Below are 24,044 nucleotides of genomic sequence, written 5' to 3'. Positions count from 1 at the left end.
TAAATGATAAGTTAAATTGTGTTATAGTTCTTTGTTAATTTTCATAAAATACGTTCTAAGTCAATACACTGAATGCTGAGTTGTGTTCCACATCTTTAGTCCCTTAAAAAAATCTTCATGACCAAAGAATATCAAAGTCTCTAAATGTAGGGTAAGAAAAAATCAAAATGCTTCTGAAAAGAAATTCCCTTCACTCTGTGGTTTTGATGGTTTTTGTGTTATTTAAAATCTATGTCAAAATTTTGTTCTAATATTTGATGCCTTTGAAATTCAAGGAACATAGTCACATGCAATTTTGCCTGCATTTCAGGACCTCCATAACCCATGCAGAAAATTAGACCCATTGCTCCCCATTAACTTTCTTCTCCAGAGCAGACACAATAAGAAACAGGTGCATGCGTGCCATTTTCAATCTCCTATGGAAAGCAATTATTAGTTCTGTTATATTTAACAGTAGATTGTAAAGAAAAATAATTACCTGCAGGAAAGCTCTTATAAAAATGAAATAAAAACACAAACATTAATTTAAAATTATATGTTGTAATAAGAAAACCTGACACAAATTGTCATTCCCCGAATTTGAACCCTAATTACAGGACTTGGCCATTGTTCCCTGTAATCCATAATCAGCCCATCGTCTCCTTTAGTAAAATTACTGAGCTCTTATGGAAGAGACACTTAGAGAGTGTCTATGAAAAAAGGAATAATGTGAAAGAGGGAAGATCTGCTGGGTAGCAAAAGAATATATACATATAAAAGTACTACATATAGCTTTAAAATTTGAGTCTCAGGCAGTATGTTTAATACCATGTTGTTCCGTTTTATTTTTGAATGAATAACACCTCTTGTGAAGAGACAATTTGGATAAATGTATTTAAAACTTAATAAACTGTATGAAGGCATATGTTGGCTATACGGAGGTTTCCAGAAAAAGACAATGCATATCAATTTGACCTCTTTTCCTAGTTTTGTTCTTCTGTGGATGCATCTGGTCAGCATTGAAGGGCCAAGATTTCTTCCAACAAAGGGAGAATTCCTGACCACTTGCAATGACTGATGTTGAAACCTACAGACATGAGGCAGAGTACCTCAGAGCACTTGAGGGAACTAGAAACCAAAGGCATCGCTCTGCAGTGGCAGACTGAAGACTGCGAACTCTGGGGCCTGCCAGCTCCTTGGCACTTGTGCTGCTCAGATCTACCCAGCTCTGCAGGGGCCTGCCAGGCCTCAGCACCCTTGCTTTGGAGTCTACACTTCCCTGGAGAAGTTGAATGAACCTCTCAGAATTTAAAAAAAAAAAAAAATTAAAGCAAAACAAAGAAGTCTAATGAAAATAGACAAGCTGACAAAGGAATAGAGAGGTTCATTTCCAGCCTGGTGCTTGGGGGGTTTTCATCAGGATCCTGCAATGGATTTTTGTACTGAGAAGTGGAAAGAGGAAAGAAAGAAATTAAAAAAGAGCCTCCTATGATGAACTTGTATAATTTATTCCTCTGCAGAGCAGCAGGCACAATGTTTCATTTCCCCCCTCCCCCCTCTTCTTTTCCCCTCCACCTAATTTCTGAGCATTCCCAGGCTAGGCAAGAATGAAAATTAAGCATACCCAACCCAGGAGTCATAATGAAAGTGCAGAATGCACTCAGATTATTCATAAGCTTGCAAGTTGTGTACTTTGGTGGAGATTTTCTCCCTTCTGCTCCTGATTGCTGATGAAGAATGGTATTTTAATAGGCAGATGGTAAAGACAATTACAGTTAGGGGCTCAGCTGGGAGTTACATCAGTTTATTGCAAATTATTAGTTGATAAATGCTTTTGTTTACAAGCAGAGTCTTAAGCAGCTTTGTAATCAGTTTATCAGCAGCGGGCGAATTTTTGACAGCTCGCCTTTAGGGTGCAATGTCACCTCTTGGTTGGTCATTTCAAATCATGATGGTCAGACAGCCAGATAGTCAGATGAGCTACTTTGGTGCACTAGTAAAAGTTCCTGCAAAGGAATGACACAGCACAACCCAGAGGTACAAACCCCAGGAATGCTGAAAAGACTCCAGGAGCAGAACTTTTTCCTGTTGAAACCCTATGATATCATCTATTTGACTATACCTGAGTTTGGATACCCAAATTGCATACTTTCCAAAACATTAGTTCAGGTTTTCCAGAAAGTTTGGAATGCCTTTTGATTTATTGTGTAAAAGTTTCTGCCCATGCAGTGTAGCAGAAGTCTGGATCTAACCACAATGACACTGTTTACTTTTCTGGAAGAGACTTCATATGCTTCTTAAAAGGGAAAGGAAATTATCTCAATAGGAAACATTTTGTTACAGGAAAAAAGTAAATAAGTACTGTGGAGACCATACAAGCCAGGAGTTGAAAGGATCTAGGGGGATCCATTACAACTTTGAGCCCCAGAACACTCTCTGAGAGAACAGGGTTTACTGAACAGGGTTTAGTGGCTTTACAGGATGCCTTTGATTTTCTTTTCTATATAATGGGTCAACAGGACCTCCTCTGTGTCTCAGAACTAGTTCCTTTAGGTTAAGCAGTTGCTCTATTTCTTTGTTTCTGAGCATGTTGACACCAATATTATCCCTTGAATTTCTGCTACCATAATAAAGCACATAATATTTGAAATGACAGTTAATTCACAAAATGCTTAATTTGGTTCATTTTCCGAGTACTGAAAGAAGGTGCTGCAAAATAGCACTACCAATATTTACTAGGTTTTTGTTGATGTTGTTGTTTTGTGGTATTGTGGTGAGGACACAGCTTATAACTTGAAGTGTTTGAAAGGAGTCTCTTAATCATTCATAAACAATTAGCCATTCATGTTCATTTACTTTTCACCCAACAAAGCAAGTTCTGTGGACTTAGTCAAACCCAAAATATTTAAAGAAATAACTATATATAACAACTACTAAAAATAGTCATTTTTTTTCATACCTACTCTCCTCTGATGTTTTATTTCCTAGTATTCAAGAAAATACTACTGAGTTAATAGGGAATAAACTCCTGAAGTCAGAAGGCAGTTTTCATAGATAGAATTAGATATTCCATATCTTGTAAACTATTGACATAGTAGAAAAAGATCTTTAGAAACATGACTTCAGCGGATACATTTCAGGTTATGTGAAACTTGTAAAAGCAGTATCATAGTCTCAGAAACATGGTTAAGTATCTCTGTACATTTATTTTCCTGCTTTCAGTTCTATTGCTGTCTTTCTCAACTAAGACCCTACACCATCAGAATAGAAGAATCAGAATTTAAATTGACCACATGAGTTAGCAAAGTTTGTAATTTTAAAGTTGGGTTGACATGAGCTTACTTAAAAACATTTGGTAGAAAACCAGAGCATAATTTTTGATCCAACTTCAACATTCAGTACACAGTATCCAGTCCCCACTTTTCCAGTTCTTAAGCAATTAAATGTTCTATTGACAGGGGACGAAAGCTGCCTAGAGAAGAATGAAGAATAAAACATCAGATATAGTAAATTATAAATTTTTTTAACATTAAAAAGCATAGAGTTGTGGGGGTTTTTTGTTTTTTTTATAATCAAGTGAATGGAAGATAAATTATGTATTTGACAAGTAGTTCTGACATTTGTCCATCCCTCTTCATCAGAAAATAATAATTTTTACAAAGTTGGTTCTGTCCCCAAATACCAAAGGAAAATGCAGAGTTGCTGGTTTCGAGTTTGATTTTCCCTTCTTCCAGTAACTGCTAGGATATTCCAGAGAAATATGTTGGGATTCCAACATGGGCAAGTTGAAGGCCCCCAAAATGTCCTACATTGCCTATATAGTACAAATGAAAAATGTTAAAGATTATTTAAAAACAGGAAAGACCTTTTCTAAAATGCTTTTGATTTATTGCTGCATATTGTGCAGATCTTTATCAATTATTCTTACTCTGTTTTATTCAAAAACTATTGTAAACTCTGAGTTGGCATGTTGCTGCATACAGAGAAAAAGGCATTAATCAACAGTAAATAAACAAGTGCACAGATCTATCTAACAACTATGAAGTAGTTAATACATTTTTAAGCAATTTTATTATAGAAAGGAGGGTAAAAGAGTAGTGCTTAATTATCTGGACTCCTCTGTGCTGGGCTCTCTTTTGATTGTATTAATGAAGCAGCTGGCCCATTGTTTCCCTTTAATTCCTCTATTGTTTTAAGAATATGTCACAGCTCTTTATTCTTTTATCAGGTGCTGTGCAGGAGGATCCACACAATACCACATATTCCTACTGTATTTGCCAAGGCACAAAGAAACCTCCAAAGCGGTTTTCAAAGAAGGGGCACCCATAATTTATAAGTTCTATTCCTTGCACTACTCCACTGTCAAGAATTTCAACAGTATTGGATTTGAATTCATTATAAAATTTGTATTAAGCAATGTGGCTACATATAGATATATGTCCTGTGTTCGTGTCTAAGCCCCGAGATCTAGGCAATAACACATGCCATGTTGAAATGGGGCAATTGTTTAGCTTTTAGGGACTTATTCTGACCAATTACTTCCCACTTGTGAAAAAATTAAATTTCAGAAGAAGGAGTCGTGCAATTTTCTAATTATTCAGTAAAGGTGAAATAAGTTAATGACAAAACAAATAATTATTCCCCTTTTCTCTGCCTCTAGACACAGAATGTGTGTGTGTGTGTGTGTGTGTGTGTGTGTGTGTGAGAGAGAGAGAGAGAGAGAGAGAGAGAGAGAGAGAGAGAGAAAGAGAAATGACTCATTTATTCTCCCAGAAATGGCTTTAATTTTACATGAATGTGTCTAGTAGGTACCATGTTTTACTCTATAGGTCAACATGTAATCTTTATTAACTAAGTTCTGGTCATCAATTGACCACACTTTTGCATTGTGTGTGAAATAGACCTTTTTGATTAATGTAAAACTATTACTCTACAGTTTAGAAATCAAAATGCTACAGCAACTTATTATATAGCACATGTTTTTTTAATGCCAGAGATCTTTAAGACTGCTCTTCAGTTATACATAATTACTTTTTCTCCAAATGTCTATAAAAACCACCAAAAGTACCCAGGAAAAAATAATCTCAAGGTCTGATTCACAAAGACTGTCTTTTTTTCACATGCATGGCTTCCCCCCCACCTTTGTTTCTTTTTTTTTCCAGTCAAATGTCTGTATTTTGGAGGCTGTTGCACTTATTTATTTTTCTCCTGGGCTTCCCAGCCTGAAAAAAATAGTGAGACTTTATGACCTAATCTATAGAATAAAAGTTACTAACTTCAACTTTAAATATCCTTAGAAAAACCATTAGAATAAATTATTATCATCTATTTCCTTTTGTATTGTTAGGTGAGAGTGTATGGGTTTGTTTTGTTTTGTTTTTTAGCTTAAAATAAAGTTTCACATTGGTATCCCTATCTGTTTGCTTGAGGCTCCTTATCCTTCTGTATATTGAGGCAGAATAATGCAAAATCTGTGATTTAATTGGTTCAATTTGCTATATATTTTTATGCTAAGCATAGGTCCCTATCTTGATGAGCCCACGTAGTTGTGCTAGAGGTTTACAGCTTCACATTGCTTGCATTTCCTTATTTTTACAAAGCAAGCGTCTATCAATCACACAGATAAATTAGAAAGAAACATGTATAGACATAACACATGGAAAAGATTTTTCAGCGTGCTATGTAATTATTAACCTGATTTTTACCATTGTAAGAAGCCGTGAATTGCAGATAGCATGGACGAAGTTAAATGCTTTTATTCTGGATACATTTTGCTTATACAGAACTCTATAGGTATGGTCGAACAATATAATTGAAGCTTTGTCAGCTCTGTAACCTAGCAACAGATAATACTGTTAGGTTACTGAATTGCTCCTGGTTGACAAGTAGGGAGTATTTTTGTGTTTATCATGTTTGCTAATGATGGGATCCTTTCCAAAAGGCCCGTCTTAATCTTAATTAGAGTTTATCAGCAGAGGTCTGCATGACATTGTGCAGACACTGATTTCATAAATAATAAAAAGTGCAAGTGAAAAATTTGGCAGGATGAGGAGATATTTAAGGCCACTGCTTCTAGTAAGAGGAGCATGAATTTCCAAAATATAATCGAGTTTGAACTGTGACTTTTTTCTTTATTATCCAAACTTGTAGTACACTTCACTGCAGTTTTGACAGCAATTATGAGAAAAATTTATAAGCTTCCTGTTAAGAACCATATCTGTTTGTACAAGAACCTTGATCATAAACATTACTTAGAACAGCAAGTACATGGTTTTTCAAGAATGTCAAGGTCTTGGTAGTTATTCCTTTTATTGAACTTTGAATGTATTTGTCCTTTATTTGTGAAGGGAGTGGGATGTGGGCATGAAGACTTGGGAGAGCTACTATGTTTGCAGCATAAGAGACAGACAATGGCAGAAGCTTAAAATAACCTCCCCATTTGGTAGAAACAAGGAAGGTATCAGATGGCTGCTTCAGTGCTTGATGTCACCGGATAAAGATGTCATGTCCAGGCAGTAGGAATGTGATTTTTTTCTCTGGTTTGTGCAATGATATTTCCACAGTTTTTTTTTGGGGGGGAGGGGGGATTGGGGGGAAGCTGCAATATTGTTGGTCATTCTGAATAAGAAGTCACATTCCTTCAAAATAATACTGAAATATTAACACTTTGAAACCAAATGAAATTCTGAACTGTACTCAGTTCCTAATAGGCTTCTTCAACGGCGAGGACACTAAGAGTTCTTTGTTTACCCACCTTTCTTCAACCTCTCCCTTGTTATTTCCACATTCTTCAAATGTTAGAGGAAAGGGAATATTCACAGCTCTCTTCAGTGGTCCTCCTCTGAGTTTCAGAGTGGACATCTTCTTTACCAAATTATCTGATCCCTGTGTGAGACCCTTGATCATCAAGAGACTTTATTTTTCCTAGAGTTTCACTCATTCAGGCCACACAAACTGCACACATTTCCCCCATGCCAGTTATTCTAAACTCTGGAAGTATATTTAGCATCCTGGGGAGCTTCTAGAAAATATTGAACCCACACTTTACTCTCAGAGGTCAATTTTATTGATGAGAGATTGGACCCTGAAATTTGTGTTGATTCAAATCTCTCCAGAGGAATCTACAGTGCTCTCAGATTGCCCGTCAGTGCTCCATGATAATGTAGAATCTTGACCCTTTTTAGAGTCTCAATTTACCATTTAAATAGGGAATTTGGAAAATGCTGCATTAACATTATTAATATTAACTGAGGGCTAAAGTTTAATAAATGAGTTTCATATATGTGAAGTGCTGAGAACAGTGCCTGGGACATAGTGTTTTCTAAAGTGTTAGGTATTTTAATGAGGCATGAGTCACATTAGAAGATAACCTGGAGTCACGTCCACATCACAGATAGTATAAATGTTATTCTCTGGATTATAGCTATGTATTTAATAACTCTATATTATCACTATTTACTCTGCCCAATGCAGTTTTACAAACAAACCCCATTCACTATTTCCAAGTAACTGCTCATTATTCCAACTCTGATCATTGAAATGGGAGTTCAAAACACAATGGAGTCAAATGTATGAAAGATGATTTATCAAGAGCTCTGTAATGTTTGGAACAATCAATAAAAAAAAGAAAAGAAAAGAAAAAAAGAGATAGGTGCTGTGGAATTAGGTAGTGAACACCAGATGGCGCTGTGGCATAGAGAGCACTGGTTTTTCCTACAGAATCTAGAGCCAAACTGTGTTCAAATCCCATCATAAGCATTTCCTTCACTTTTTCCAGTTCTTTCTATGTGAACAACTGAACAGCTTACTAACATTTCCAACCTCATGATCCCACATGAGAATGGGAATAAAATACAAGTCACTTCATTGCTCTGGGGAAAAGTCAGTAAGAAAATGTATGCAAAGCCCTTAACAGAGTGCTAGTGTATAGTTCACAGAATCCACTTAATAAATAGGTGATTATTACTATTAGTAGCATATTGGTTAGGGGAGCATAAAAATTTGCTCAAAACTGGATGATGATGATTTAGAGGGTTTCTCTAGTTTATGGCTGCCATTTGCTATGGTAAATCAGTTTTCCAATATTACGTAGTAACCTAATAATCAAGAAACTATCTTTTCTTACCAACCAGTCAAGTCCTCTCTCTAATTCACCTTTGCATCAAAATCAAATAAAAGTTCAGTGATTTCAGGGTGCCAGCTATGCTTCATTATTAGCATCTAATTTCTTAAAACACAATCATCTACTCTTGAATGTTGTTGCATTAAAGCAGTAAGACTTTTTGTCAATTAATCAAATATTATATTGCCATATGTACACCCAGTATCTTCACATAATTCTATTTTTTCATATTAATATGTCATTAATGCATATTAGAATGTTGAAAATTTTGTCTTTAAGTCTGGTGATATTATGCATGCTTCTGCCTATGAAAGTCACAGAAAACATCCATTTAAATTCTTTCTGGAAAATTGACAGGAACATGTCACAGGCAGAAATTTGAATCAACAAAATAAGTAGAAACTAAATCATTGCAAAAAATTTCAGATTGATAAAACTACCTAAAATTAATTCAAATGAAAAGAGTAAATACACCACAATGTGGTCAAACTACACCTTAGCCACAGTTTCATTGCACTGGATACATGTCTTTTGAGCAGTGGTTTGTTAAAGCAGCTTTGCTTGGTGCTATGATTTGGATGTTCTTTGTCCCCCTAAAGGTTTGTGTTTCAGAGGCTTGGTCCTTAGGTTGTTGGTATTGGAAGTGGTGGAACATTTAAGAGGTATATCTAAAAGTTAGGATTGTGACCTTAAAAGGGATTTTGGGACCCCAGTCTCTTCTTGGCTTCCTGTATGGAGCTTTGACCTCTTCTTTCCACACATGTCCTACCGTTTATCATGGAGACCTTGCACACACAAAGCTGTTTGGATTTCCAGCTTCCAAAGCTATGAGCTAAATAAACCTCTTTTTTCTTTTTAAGTAGGCTGCCTCAATATTTCATTAGAAAATACAAAACAGACTAATACACTTGGAAAAACAGGAAAGGATAAGACCTTCGTTTTGTTTTTCTTCAAATCATCTCATATCAGAAACACCTTATAAAAGTTATATTCATATTCTTAACTATAGCTAAAAATTATGCAAATACTCTAGGTTCACCGAAGACATGTTTTAGGGAAAAATAGTACTGAAGTTTGGTAAATTGTGGCAAATACACATAAAGTTTCTTATCTTAACCATTTTTAATAACATTGACATGACCATAGTTGTGAAACCATCACCACCATCCACCTTAAGAACTTTCCAACTGAAACTATAGTCCCATTAAACACTAACTCCTCTTTCCCTCCTCCCTCTGGGCCCCTGGCAACCATCACTATTCTCTCTCTATCATTTACAATATCCTACATGCCTCAAGTAAATGGAATTGTATAATTCATTCTTATGTTATAAGCTTATTTAACTTGATGTAATGTCCTTAATGTTCATCTGCATCATTGCATGTTATCAGATTACCTCCTTCTGAAGTCTGAATAATGGACCAATGTATGTATATACCACATTTTCCTATGTAGTTGCCTATAAATGGATCCTGGAACTGATTTCATATTTTAGCTATTGTGAATAATGCTAATATGATATAAACCTGTTGTGTTCAAATATTTCTTTTGATTCTTTTAGGTATAAACCTAGGACTAAAATTGGCTGAATCATAATAATTATATTTTTATTATTTAGTAAATCACCATGCTATACAATTTTATATTCCCCTCAATAGGGCACAATTATTCCTATTCCTCTACATCTCCACTAACACTTGTTATTTTCTGTTTTTTGATAATGGTGTAATGTAATGCCTTATAATTTGTTTCCATTGAAAATGAGGTCAATTGGTATATGATATCAAAATAGCTAAATGTCAACAGACAGCATTCTTATGCCCTCTGATTGCTTCTTAATCAAGATGAATACTGCATTCCACACGATTGTGAATCAGAATTGGCAGCTTTACCCCAGCTCTAAAAAAGTAGAGTAAGCTTTCCTCCTCAAACCCATACATGTTGCTAGAAACTAGTTCTATTTGAAATTGTATTTCTATTTTCTATTTCTATTAAACTATTTCTATTTCTAATATCTAGTGGATGCACCCTTGATCTTCTTTTCTGAAGTGAGTTAGATGCTTCCAGTGAAGCATGGATACATTTGCTCATTGAATTCATCAATTTGTCTTTTCTGGTGAGATTTCTTTCATCTTGGATTTAGCAAGGAAGTTGGAAATGAGGATGGTAGCTCCAACCAGAACCAAACCAAAAGGATAATACTTAACAAATATAAAACACTTACATGTGAGTGCTGTTCTTTGGCTTTCACATTACTCACTCACTAAACCCTTTAATAATACTATGGGTTGAACATTTTTTATCGTTATTCCTGTTTTCAAGAATGAGAAAACTGATAGGTAGATTTAGTTGGCAACAGATTTGCACCAAGCAATCTGACTTCCTTGCGCATACTTCTTGCAAATGAGGTCAGCAATCCCTCTTAGCAATCACACTTTGAATCAGTCATTGAAATTATAATACTTAGGCTATCTCACCCTATAATGCTCCTTCAAGTTATATATTCTAAATGTATCAACTGAAAAGCTCAACTAAACCATTTCAAAGAGCCAACTCTTGATTTCTTGTAGTGTCATTTGCTTGGATCTCATCTAATCTTTCCAAAAATATGCTCTTTGTATCTTTTAATGAACTTTCCCCCTGCTTGCACACTAAATATCAACATACCCCAATTTCACTTCTTCTTGGTTTACGACACATCAGTGTGAAGAGCATTCACAGTCATTTAGAATGTGTGGATGACTTTCACATTTTTTTTTCATCAACCTATATGTCTTATTTAAGTTCCAACTGCCTTCTAAATACATTAACCCAGAAGCCTCTTAGGTCTCTCAAACTTTCTAAACAGAATTCAATATTTCCATGTGCACATGGACCTTGGATTTGTAAGGACAAAAGTCAAAGTTATGGTTCTACCGTGGACTGCCTTTGCAGCTTTGGGAGTTATTCAATTCTTACAACCTTCTGTTTTCTCAATTCTAACGTGAGGCAGACATCATATATCTCAGAGAATAATTAACATAATTAAAATGGATGAAGTACTTAAACCACCTCAACTATCAGATCCAAAGACAGTGCTCCTAATGAATACCACAGTGTGTCATTGTTGTCTCTATAACACCCATTGTTCATACACCAGCTTATTTCCTCATCAATAGCATCACCACCAGCTTGTTTCCCAGGACAAAAACCTTGGTGTTTTGTCAACAGTTTCCTTTCTCTTGCTCTTCTCAGGAAATCACACTCTTTAACTTGTCTCTTGAACCTGGCTCTTTCCTCCCTCACAATTTACAATTCTCACAACTGAAAATAGTACAGTAGTCTCCAAATGGCTACCATGTAACTTTTCCTACCCATACAGTTTCCTCTCTCTCTACTGAGAGGGGAAAATAAATTCAGATTGAGCATGTGCTTATTCGTTCAAATAAATGTATATTGTCTCTCCATCTTGAGCCCATGCAACTGTTCTTCTCTTGCATTCAAAGCCCTCTCATCCTACTCTAAGCTTTTTGTGAGAGGAAACTCTGATTTGTACCAATTGCCGGTTCCCATGGCAAATGTTACAACGCTCACCATGGCCAACTTCAAGCTATCAGTGTGATGTCAACCAGCAGTCCACATAGTACTTTCCACTCTTGTGGTACAGAACAAGCTGCCTTCTCCTCAGACTCTAAGTTCAACGTTCATGACCAGAAACAGTCAGGCTTCTCCATAATTCTGTTCTTGCATACATACTCATTTCATGGCCAATAATGAAGCACCTGCTGGTTCCTAACTACACATATTATTTATTCTTCCAGAGCTAATAAAAAGTTTGCTTTGGATGTCTTATCAAATTCCCCCAAGAAGTGTCAATTACTCATTTCCCTCACATTTTCTTTAGCATTAGAGCATGACCTCATGAATGTGGTGGTGTAATTTATCTATTTGTGTGTGTGTGTTCTCATTGAGTAGCTGTGTGGGAAGCCACAGAGACCAGCCTGGTACACAGCAGAGAGTTCATTTCCTTGAATCACTGATGAATGAATGATTTAAAAGACTAAACCCTAAAACAACTGACTTCCTCATCAAGCCTACCTGGTACATTGTTGATCCAATTCTGTTTTTTAAATGATATGTTCCAAGTAATCATAAAATTAGAGATAAAGTGGTAAAGATGATAAAATATGAAACATTATTTGGTACATCTGAGAACTCAGAAAGGTATTACAATTGCCAGTTTGTTTAATAATGTAGGAAAAATCATTTTTGTTTGCCTTTCTTTGCACTTAAATATTTTCAATTTCATTTTATTTATTTTTTTTGGTTCAAAATTTAAGCATAAATGTTCTATTGTGCTGCTACATAATTGACTATGGTGATAAAGATTACCTACAAGTGGAGTGGGTGCCTTTCTAAAATCCCTACTCTCCTGGGTACTGAGCCAAACCTGTCGTGATTTTTATGAAAGGGATCCAAAACTTGATTTACCAAGAATGTGGATTTCATCACTGAAACCTAGTGACTCTGAAAGGCCATGCTATAAAGTCAATCTGAATGGTGGTTCTTTGCTTTGCCCTCCCCACCTCCTTATTATACAGACTCTCTTAATAAACTTTAGCTTCCATTTCCCAGAGGAAAGATTAGGTGCAAATGATTCCCTTGCTGTAAGTAGTTTGGATCTGTGTGCACATCAGAGAAGGCATAGCATCTAAAAGCAGAAGATGTCTGAGGGAAAATGGAAATACCACCCTCACGCTTCCATTCTCATCTGATTCCACAGGGAGACAGTTTAACTTCTAATGCTTGGAGTTAAATAAATCAGTGCCAAAATGCATATGTTTTATGTAACTGTGGTAAACCTGTGTGCTCTCTGACACATTAGTTTCAAATTGAGAAAAAGAAAAAGTTGTTTTCTAGTATTTCAGTTTTGTTTGTGTTTTACTTTGAAATTGTCTCACAGATTGAAGGACTATCATCCTAGTTTTTAAATTATTTTTCACAAACACACACTGTTACTGATAGTGTCTTATTTGCTTATTTTTCCATCCTTCCCATCCAGTTAATCAATGGCTTTAGTTTCTCTAAAGCACCACCCTGGCTCTCCTGTGCAACTCTGCCATGTCATATGCTGCCATTATCTTCCCCACTAGATTTTTACCACAAATTGTTTAACAAGCATGGTCTTAGAGGGTGGAAAAAAATGAAGTGCAGTTGAAAAGACAGTTATGCTGAAAGACAAACAGAGCAATATGACTTATCAAAATGGGCACAATTTTTTTTTTGCTTAATGAGTACAATATACAGCCTTCAAATATATACACAAAGGGGGAAAAAGCTTTATAACATATCAAGTATGCCACATTATTTCAGACATAACCGTATAGGATACATATCTAGGCCTGAGAGTGTAGATAACAAAATATAAGTGCTTTGCCTGTCTAAACATGTTAAATAAATGAGCATCCACTATCACATTCCAATACATTAGAAGATGTACTTGCATAGTTAATTTTTCTTTTTAATGCACCACACACGATCATTTGAAATGCAGAGCCAGAGTATATCTTAGTGTTTGAAGACAGGGTTCTTTTCATTTAAACAAATCTTTATTTAAATAAGCCTTTTTGAAAAGGATCTTTGGCATATCTTCTTTTCAGGAAGTCCCATCAGGGTAAATGGAGATAAAGAAGCTACATTATAAAGAATATTCTATAAGATCACTCAGGCAAAGTAAAAAACAAAACAAAAAAAATGGCAGTCATACTCCCTAGAATTTCATTTTAATTTCCTAGATTTCAGATTCACTTGTTATGTAGTTTCAGGCATCTCTTATTGATATAATATTGATAGAAAAATATATAATAATAGAGAGAAAGATGGATGGTGGGAGAAGGAGAGAGAGTTGGAAAAGTAAAGAAAGAACTTCTTCCCTGAGATGTAAAAATAGTACGTTCAGTGCTCTTCAGAAATCAATTTCTGCAGATGGGTCCCTACCATGCTGTTTTTTAGGCACTATACCAATATAATCATGCAAGGTTCATGATCAGGTAAGACCCACAAGGCAGACAGTTGACAAAACTCAACAGATGACACCTATATTTTAGTCTCTCCTACTCCCAGTCACTAAGCAATTCAAGGAATCCAGTTCTCCACAGAGCTGGGGAGCACAGCTGTGGTCTTGACCAAACACCCCACCCAGTAGAAACAGATGTGCACCACAGGAGAAGGTGCTCTTGACATCACCCTAGCCCACAGCAGGCTGGAGAGTCCCATGCCTTCCTCTTCCTTTTTTCTTCTTAATAGGGGGTCAGCTTTGGTGCACAACGACGAAGGCCATCTCTGAGGGTGAAGAGCTAATTGCCTTTGTGGTGGATTTTGACTCAAGGCTACAAGCTGCCAGTCAGATGACTCTCACAGAAGGGATGTACCCTGCACGCCTGCTGGACTCAATTCAGCTGCTTCCTCAGCAAGCGGCCATGGCTTCTATTTTGCCTACAGCTATTGTCAACAGTAAGTGCTGAGTGCTACAGCCCAGCTTTGGGGAGGTGAGGGGTTTTTATGGAGGGAAAAATGTCTGATGACAGGCAACCCGGGGGACAGACATTTTTCCCCACTATTGTGGCTTTATTTTATCTCTCTGTGTGTGTGTGTGAATGCACGCGCGCACACACACAATTGTGTGAGATTTCTACCCATAGGAATACAGAAAGAACACTTAAATTCAACAATTTCAGGTTGGATGTTGGATTCCTAAATGTCACACACATAGATAAACTGACATTCTAAACTGGCTGAATAATATTCAGGGCTATTTAGCTATGAGAAACCCCACAGCTTTCAGTGATGTTTCCCTGGTTGAATGATTGTAGTATTCTTTAGGAGACACAGAGTTAAAAACAAAAACCAAAAAATGCAAAACACCCATCAAATCTGAATTTTATACATGAATGGAAAGGAAATATAGCTTGGATGATTTTTTTTAAAAGGAAATAAAGAAAAATATATGTAAATTTTGAATATTTTATATGGGAATTTGAAATTATGCTCTGGCAAATTTACCTTTGTAATCTTATGTTGTTAAAATGAATATTGAATTTAGTTTGTATTCCTTGAATACACAAAGTGGTACTTCTTCTTTCCGTCCCCCGCCCCCAGTACTGGAGATGGAACCCAGAAGCATTTTCCCTCTGAGCTTTCCCAGCCTATTTTTAAATTTTATTTTAATATGATCTCCCCAAGTTGCCTAAGCTGGCCTTGAACTTGTGATCCTCCTGTCTGAGGCTCCTATGTAGCTGGGTTGTAGGCATGTGCCACTACTCCCAGCCAAAGTGGCATGCTATATGATAGAAAACCAGTGATCTAGGAGTCCTAGGACCTTTGTTCAAGATAAATCTCTTTCTGTCAAGCTTTGTGAGAAAACATGAGTAGCATTCACATTTGAGAAAGAGAATGAATACTAAAATAGGCAAGCCAAAAAAATACATTTAATCAAAAATATCCTTGAAATTTCCTGAGGCTCTGATATAGAACAGAAACCTAAAGATGGTAATGACATCTTGAGATGGCCAAAAATAAAACATAGAGGCTGGAGAGATGAGGACTTCAGTGACAATTATTTTTCTTACTTTGACAGCATTCTTTAAAGTAAATAAATTCTCAGATTATTCTGAAATTGCTATGTATCCAATTAATAGATTAAGTACTTCCCACCTAAGCTAATATTATTTAATTTCCTTAATGTAAATGTAGGTTTTTGTTTGTTTATTTGTTTGTTTTACTGGATCTTTACTTTGGTTCTAATAGTGCAGAACTTGAAACAACATTTGCCTAATGTGAATTTGAGGCAAAAGGATTTTATTACAAGGGATTTTATATAACCTTATGCTATTGGTTATATAAAATGCCAATGTATATAATATTTCTTAGAACATTAATTTTAATTATCTTTGAGAGTCTACCATGTTTGCTCTTGGTAGCATGATAACTATCAATCTCAAATAATTCAGCATAGATGCATAGTATTTTTTTTTTTTGTACCAGGGATTAAACTCAGGGGCACTTGACCACTGAGCCACTTCCCCAGCCCTATTTTGTATTTTATTTTCAGAGAGAGTCTCGCTGAGCTGTTTAGCACATTGCTTTTGCTGAGACTGGCTTTGAATTCCAGATCCTCCTGCCTCAGCCTCACAGACCCCTGGAATACAAGCCTGTGCCACTGTGCTGGCTGCAGAGTATTGTGTGTTTCATTTTTAAATTAATCATTTAAACTCATCCTGCCTAAATGACCCTGTACTAAACTGTCCCTTCCTCAATGGTGTAACTGTAATTAACTGAGGAGAGGTGGGCTAAATAACAAATAGTGATAGTATAAAATTTGAGATTTTTTTTTGAAACTTTATTCTGTACTTACCTCTTTTGCCATGAGGCATTATGGAAGAGTATTTAGGCCTAGATTCCCATCCCACTTGAACCACGTATGTGATCAAAGACAACCACTCAATCCTAGTTTCTTCGCCTATTATGAGGGTTAAAAAATAAAAAGAGAAACTTTCCATAAGTGAAGGCAGGAATATTACATATCACAGAATGACTTAACACAAATGAAAGGATGGTGCACTGCAACTCAAATTCTGTCATCTTTCACTTTAGATTACTGCACTTTAGATTATTGCCTTCTACAGGTCCAAAGTCTTCCTTCTAAATTCATAACTTTCAAAACTAGACTTCGCTGGTATGTTTCTATAATTCTCATTTTGTCTGTCAATTTCTTACTGAAAATTATTCAGTGAATCTCCACAGTCATTGGATAAAATCTAAACCTCAGAGAGTCTGCAAGGTCTCTTAAAGTCTGTCACTGCTTTGTACAGTTTCTCCTTTCCAGTCCCCTGAGAATGCCTTTTGCCTCAATAGCATCTCAGCCTTCATCCAGACTTTTTCTGGGCTGTTCCCTGGATCAGGATCATCCCAAAGTTTCTCTCTATCTGAGTAGCTTCATTTCATCCTTCACACCTCAGCATAGACATATCATCATCTTCCTTCTAAGTCATTCTCTTTTCTCCTCCCACATCCAGTCCCCACCCACAACAACCTAGCAAGCATCTCTTTCCATGCCCTGAGCACCATAAGATACCTCCACTGGAATAGTCATCAGACTGTAATGTAACTATGTCACCACTTGTTTATCCATCCCAGGAGACTGTAAGCTCCTTAATGAAAGCTGTTCAGTCTTTTCTTTTCTTTTGTACCCAGCCCAACATAGAATCTGGAACATCATAGGCACTCTGTAATTATTGAATGAACATGTGATGTCAGGGCTTGGCATTGGATCAATGTTTGGTCTAGTCATCAGATGTTTTACCAATCAAATAAACCAATTTGTATCACTATTAATAAATGAATATTTTACAAACCATAAATACAACTTAATATTAATATTTTGTGCTTTAAAAAATGGAATCTCCTACAGTAGTGTTTTATTTTTTAACTTTACTTTTATTGGTTCTTTTTATTTATACATGAAGTAGAATCCATTTGGGTAAAATTATGAAAGCATGGGATATACTTATTCTAATTAAGACCCCCCTTCTAATGCTGTCAAATGATTCCTATATGGAGTTTCCAATACAATAACATGATTGGGATCCTACTTAGAATGATACATATTGCATGTTTGTATAAATATACCAAAATAGGTATACATGATGGTAGACCATCATGTATAACTAAAAAGAACAAATAAAAATTATAGTACTATTTTCTAAAGCCTTGTCCCAGACTACAGAACAACATCCAAGACGGTACTCCTCACCATCTGATTATCTAAGACAGAACCTGAGAACAGACTTCCATGAAAGATCAAAGTAAATGCTGCTTTACTCTTGGTTGTCCCCAAATGGACAGAAGCTAATGTGTCTCTACGTTTTTGCCTGCAGAAGATATATTCCCTTGCAAGTCCTGTGGAATCTGGTACCGGAGTGAGCGGAATCTGCAAGCCCATTTGATGTACTATTGTAGTGGGAGGCAAAGAGAAGCTGCTCCAGTATCAGAAGAAAATGAAGACAGTGCTCATCAGATTTCCAGCCTGTGTCCCTTCCCACAGTGCACCAAGAGCTTTTCAAATGCCCGAGCTCTGGAAATGCACCTGAATTCACACAGTGGTAAGGGGCCCTTTTATTTCAGCTGTTGCTCTAGTATATTCTGTTCTTTCTATACATACATACATCTCACCTCATTTTTTTTATCTGTCTACCTCTCTATCAATCTATCTATTCATCTGTATGATCTCTTTTGCTGGGCCATCCAGTGTTATCTTATGCCATGGATACTCATGGATACTTGATGGATTTGAGTCTGATTTCTTTTCTAACACCTACAGTGCTCAGACTGCAGGACAAATCATTCTGCTTGTTCGGTTGAGGCAAAACAGCATCATTTTCAAAAGAAGGTCTCAATACCCTTTGTATATTGTCATTCACACTCATAGCTTCAAGTCTTTGTAAACTAACTATAGTGTTTCCCATATGGTAGGGAAGAAATGGTAAGTACTTTAAAATAAGTGCTGCATTGAAATAAAGCTGTTATTTTAATAGATACAATTAAAATCACATTCAAGGAAATTAACTTTGAAATATGGATCTGTAAAATGTCCTTGACTTCCAAAGTGTGCATTGTTAGAGCTTAGTTTATTTTTATGACATAAAGATACTTTTGGTGCTGTTTTTAAATTCCTTAAGAAAAATGAGTTTTTTAAGCTATATCTTAACAGCAAAGTGGCAGCTATGCTCATTTATTTTAGAATTATATGCCTACTATCATTAGTTTAATCTCATCCTAATTCTCAAATTTTACCAAAAAATCAAATTAATGAAATTTACAGAGTCATATTTTCTTTAAATATTTTTAGGTACATTTCTGGATGGAGCATGCTAGAGTTTGGGAATCACAATTCTTTAACATTTCATACAAATTTGTAGGATACTTCTGGGTCATCTATTTTCACCTAGGTTAAATAGTTTAAAAACTGAAATGATGACAATTCTTTTAAAAACTGGCTCCTACTTCCAATTTTCTGATGCAGTATAAACTTTTATCTCTGCACCTATAAAAGTATTTCTATTCACCTTTTCCCTCTCCTTACCAATGAGTTGTTTTCACACAGGATTGGCAGAAACAGGGTGGTTGTTTCCACTGGTGACTAGTCATGCACAAAACAGAAAGAATAGCAATAGAGGGTCCTTTCAGCTAAATTGAAAAATAAGTTTTGGTTTAGTTAAGGAGAAAAGGATAGTAAGTACCCTTATATCACTGTAAGACTGGATACCTTTGCCCTACATTCAGCTTATTAACATAAAAGTCAATTCTCAATTTAGAGTGCAGAGAGGATGAGTCAAGTCTAGTTTAATCATATGAAGCCAAATGGAAACTACCAACCACAGTCAATGGTGATATTCAAAATATTTAATAACTGACTCAAGAAAAGGGCAGTGATCAATCAGCATAGATGCCAGTCCAAAATGACCACATTAGTGTACTATTGCCCTTCAGCCAAATATTAGCCCTAGATAGAGCTAATCATGTTCAGCAAAACTAGTGAACAAGATTTTGGATTTATACCAAAGATAAATTAGTAAGTAATTAAGTACTTTACCAAGTGGTTCCTATTTTAATTCTTTTGAATGGAGACTATATCTAATGTAATATGTTACTTACACAAGAGTATTTAGTAGCAACCTAATGTATACTCCCTGCATCCTAATGTAGACTATAATAACAAGAAGGTTATTGGATTAGTAATTATCGAACCCAAGGCTAAGGAATGGCTCCATCACTTAATAGTTTGATGACCATAATCAGTTCCCTTAGCTTGAGTTTGTTACCTGACTCATGTAATAGGGATAGTAACACTTATCCACCTCTCTCCCCTAATACTTATGGAAGTGCCTTGGAAACTATCAAGTGCTATTACTTTCTCTTGTGTCATAAGAAAAAAAGTTAATATCGCAAATACAATTCGGAAAGATTTCAATTTCTGTTGTTTTGAAGACACTAGGCATTAGCAAGATTCCTGTGATTATGAAACCAACACGTGTGGTTCTCAGTGATTTTATTTTATGTGTCTCTCCAGGAGTGAAAATGGAAGAATTCCTGCCCCCTGGTGCTAGTCTAAAATGCACCGTCTGCAGCTACACTGCTGATTCCGTGATCAACTTTCACCAACACCTGTTCTCCCATCTCACTCAAGCTGCCTTCCGATGTAATCACTGCCATTTCGGCTTCCAGACTCAGAGGGAGTTATTGCAGCACCAGGAGCTCCATGTCCCTAGTGGAAAACTTCCCAGAGAAAGTGACATGGAGCACTCTCCAAGTGCAACTGAAGACAGCTTACAGCCAGCCACAGACTTGTTGACCAGAGAACTCCCGCAGAGCCAAAAGGCCATGCAGACTAAAGATGCAAGCTCTGACACTGAGCTGGACAAGTGTGAAAAAAAGACTCAGCTCTTTCTCACTAACCAGAGACCAGAAATACAGCCTGCAACAAACAAACAAAGCTTTTCATACACGAAAATTAAGTCTGAGCCCTCTAGCCCCAGACTCGCCTCATCTCCAGTTCAGCCTAATATTGGGCCTTCTTTCCCTGTGGGTCCTTTCCTATCTCAGTTTGCTTTCCCCCAAGATATCACAATGGTCCCTCAAGCTTCAGAGATCTTAGCCAAGATGTCTGAGTTGGTACATCGGCGACTGAGGCATGGAAGCAGCAGCTACCCTCCTGTAATTTACAGTCCCTTGATGCCCAAGGGAGCTACTTGTTTTGAGTGCAACATAACATTCAATAATTTGGATAATTATCTAGTGCACAAAAAACATTATTGCAGCAGCCGCTGGCAGCAGATGGCCAAGTCCCCAGAGTTTCCTGGTGTTTCAGAAAAGATGCCTGAAGCTGTGAGTCCCAATACTGGCCAAACCTCTATAAACCTTCTCAACCCAACTACTCATTCTGCTGATCCTGAGAACCCACTTCTTCAAACATCCTGCATCAATTCTTCCACAGTTTTAGATTTAATTGGGCCAAATGGGAAGGGCCATGACAAGGACTTTCCCACTCAAGCCAAGAAGCTCTCCACCTCCAATGGTAGTGATGACAAAATTAATGGAAAACCTGTTGATGTGAAAAATGCCAGTGTCCCTTTGGTGGACGGGGAAAGTGACCCAAACAAGACTACCTGTGAAGCTTGCAACATCACCTTCAGCCGGCACGAAACATACATGGTCCATAAACAGTATTACTGTGCTACCCGTCACGACCCTCCACTAAAGAGGTCTGCTTCCAACAAAGTGCCTGCCATGCAGAGAACCATGCGTACTCGCAAGCGCAGAAAGATGTATGAGATGTGCCTACCTGAGCAGGAACAGAGGCCCCCGCTGGTCCAACAACGATTTCTCGACGTAGCCAACCTCAGCAATCCTTGTACCTCCACCCAAGAACCCACAGAAGGGCTAGGAGAGTGCTACCACCCAAGATGTGACATTTTTCCAGGAATCGTCTCAAAGCACTTGGAAACTTCTCTGACGATCAACAAATGTGTTCCAGTTTCCAAATGTGACACGACTCATTCCAGTGTTTCCTGCCTGGAGATGGATGTGCCCATAGATCTCAGCAAAAAGTGTTTACCCCAGTCTGAGCGGACAACCACGTCTCCCAAAAGGCTGCTCGACTACCACGAATGCACTGTGTGCAAGATCAGCTTCAATAAGGTGGAAAACTACCTGGCCCACAAGCAGAATTTCTGTCCAGTCACCGCACATCAGCGTAATGACCTGAGCCAACTGGATGGCAAAGTGTTTCCGAATCCAGAAAGCGAACGGAACAGCCCTGATGTCAGCTATGAGAGAAGCATAATAAAATGTGAGAAAAATGGGAATCTGAAGCAGCCTTCCCCCAATGGAAACTTATTTTCATCCCATTTAGCAACCCTGCAAGGCCTCAAAGTCTTTAGTGAGGCTGCTCAGCTCATTGCCACAAAAGAAGAAAACAAACATTTGTTTCTTCCACAATGCCTTTACCCTGGAGCAATAAAGAAGGCAAAAGGAGCCGACCAGCTTTCTCCCTATTATGGCATAAAGCCCAGTGATTATATTTCTGGTTCTCTTGTCATCCATAACACTGACATAGAGCAGAGCACAAACGCAGAAAACGAATCTCCCAAAGGCCAGGCTTCCTCAAATGGATGCTCAGTGCCGAAGAAAGATTCCCTGCCACTGTTGCCCAAAAACAGAGGCATGGTCATAGTGAATGGTGGACTGAAACCAGACGAGAGGCCTGCGGCCAACCCACAGCAAGAGAACATTTCCCAGAATCCTCCGCATGAAGATGGCCACAAATCTCCCACGTGGATCTCTGAGAACCCATTAGCTGCGAATGAGAATGTCTCGCCAGGAATTCCCTCAGCAGAGGAACAGTTGTCTAGTATAGCAAAAGGGGTAAATGGCTCCACACAGGCCCCAACCAGTGGGAAATATTGCCGGCTGTGTGATATCCAGTTCAACAACCTTTCAAACTTTATAACTCACAAGAAGTTTTATTGTTCATCACATGCAGCTGAACATGTCAAATGAACTAACTAAATAAATTAACATCAGTCACCTTTGGTACCAGTGTTTAGTATGTTGTTCTAACCAGTCCAGAAAAAAAAAAAAATTAGAAAAAAAAAAAAAGCTGTTTGAATTACATCTGGGCAATCAGGAGATAATTCATTATGGCTGAGTTGAAGACTTAAGATGTAATTTCATTACAGTCCATTAGTAAAGTGTATTATTGGTGCCATTTTCAAAAAAAAATTTAATTTATTTTACCAGCAGTATTCATAGCTGTGGTTATGTTATTTTTTATTTAAAAACTTTATATTAAAGTCATTTGTAATGTTATTGTATAGTTATTGTGTAGCACATATGGTTTGCACTGTATAGTAGCTTTTAAAGAAAATAGTCACAAACAATACAGAAAAGCATTTTAGAAATAGCTTCAAAAGCACTTGTGTATCTTGATTTTTTCTTATATGCTGTTGCAGATATATGTATATGCTAAAATATAACTTGCAAAGATGTTCTAAATACACATGCTATAAGTTCGCCTTAAGATTTCAATTCTTGGATAATCAGGCTCCGTTTGCACTTTATATTTTAGCAGATACAGTCTCTTAGTCACTAGGCTTTGCATTTGTATGTAGCCGTATGTTTCTGTCCATTTTCTTAATCTTAAACATGTATGTTAAATGAAGATGGCAATTTTTTTCTTGTATAGTACTTGTATTTTCTTTCGCTGATGCAGCTCTGTCTCAATTTTTAAACCTTTGCTGTTAAATGCAATACTTTATAAAGAATGAACAAAATTACTGGAAGCAGTATTGTAATGAGGTAGTATTAATCAGTTTTATCTTTTGAAAGGCACAGTCTAAATCGAAACCCTAAACTCAATGCTGCAAGTATGAATTTAATTCATATATAAGATCTATTTAAATATAAGAGTAGCAATACTGCACCTGGTGATCACAAAGATAATGTTCTACTTCTGATAGAAATAATTTCTCAACAAATGTTGTTACTATGCATGTATATGGATGGAATAAAATTCCAGATTGTTGGAGAAGTTTGGCATCCTTTTTTAACCTTAAGTACCAAGGGAAATTATTGAGGACTCACATGTCACATACTAAATAGCAACATTTGAAGACCAATTATAAATTCTGCCACCAGATTAATTACTCTTGGTGTTGACCACAGGATACAGCTTCCGTTTGCCTCTGTTTAATTCAGTGGTCCTCAATTATAAGCAAAGGATGACAACCTAGAATACCTAGGGTTGTTACATATACACACAAACTGACTCTCTCTCTCTCTCTCTCTCTCTCTCTCTCTCTCTCTCTCTCTTTCTATCTCTCTCTCTCTCTCTCTCTCTCTCTCTCTC

The 24,044-nt window shown here is 36.9% G+C and overlaps 1 protein-coding gene across 1 annotated transcript in view; it reads left to right on the top strand.

Moving 5' to 3' along the window:
- Window positions 1–23,662, top strand: part of Zfpm2 (zinc finger protein, FOG family member 2) — a 429,209-nt gene extending 405,547 nt beyond the window's left edge. The window contains exons 6-8 of the mRNA XM_026384547.2: window positions 14,387–14,593; window positions 18,016–18,240; window positions 20,208–23,662. Of these exons, the coding sequence (XP_026240332.2) occupies window positions 14,387–14,593; window positions 18,016–18,240; window positions 20,208–22,696 (2,921 nt within the window). The 3' untranslated portion in view covers window positions 22,697–23,662. The remainder of the gene's footprint in view (window positions 1–14,386; window positions 14,594–18,015; window positions 18,241–20,207) is intronic.
- Window positions 23,663–24,044: the final 382 nt, after the last annotated feature.

Source organism: Urocitellus parryii, chromosome 7 (genome assembly GCF_045843805.1).
Source record: "Urocitellus parryii isolate mUroPar1 chromosome 7, mUroPar1.hap1, whole genome shotgun sequence".
Taxonomy (NCBI): Eukaryota; Metazoa; Chordata; class Mammalia; order Rodentia; family Sciuridae; genus Urocitellus; species Urocitellus parryii.
The sequence above is the reverse complement of the archived record's forward strand: the minus strand, read 5'-3'. Positions and strand labels throughout refer to the sequence as shown.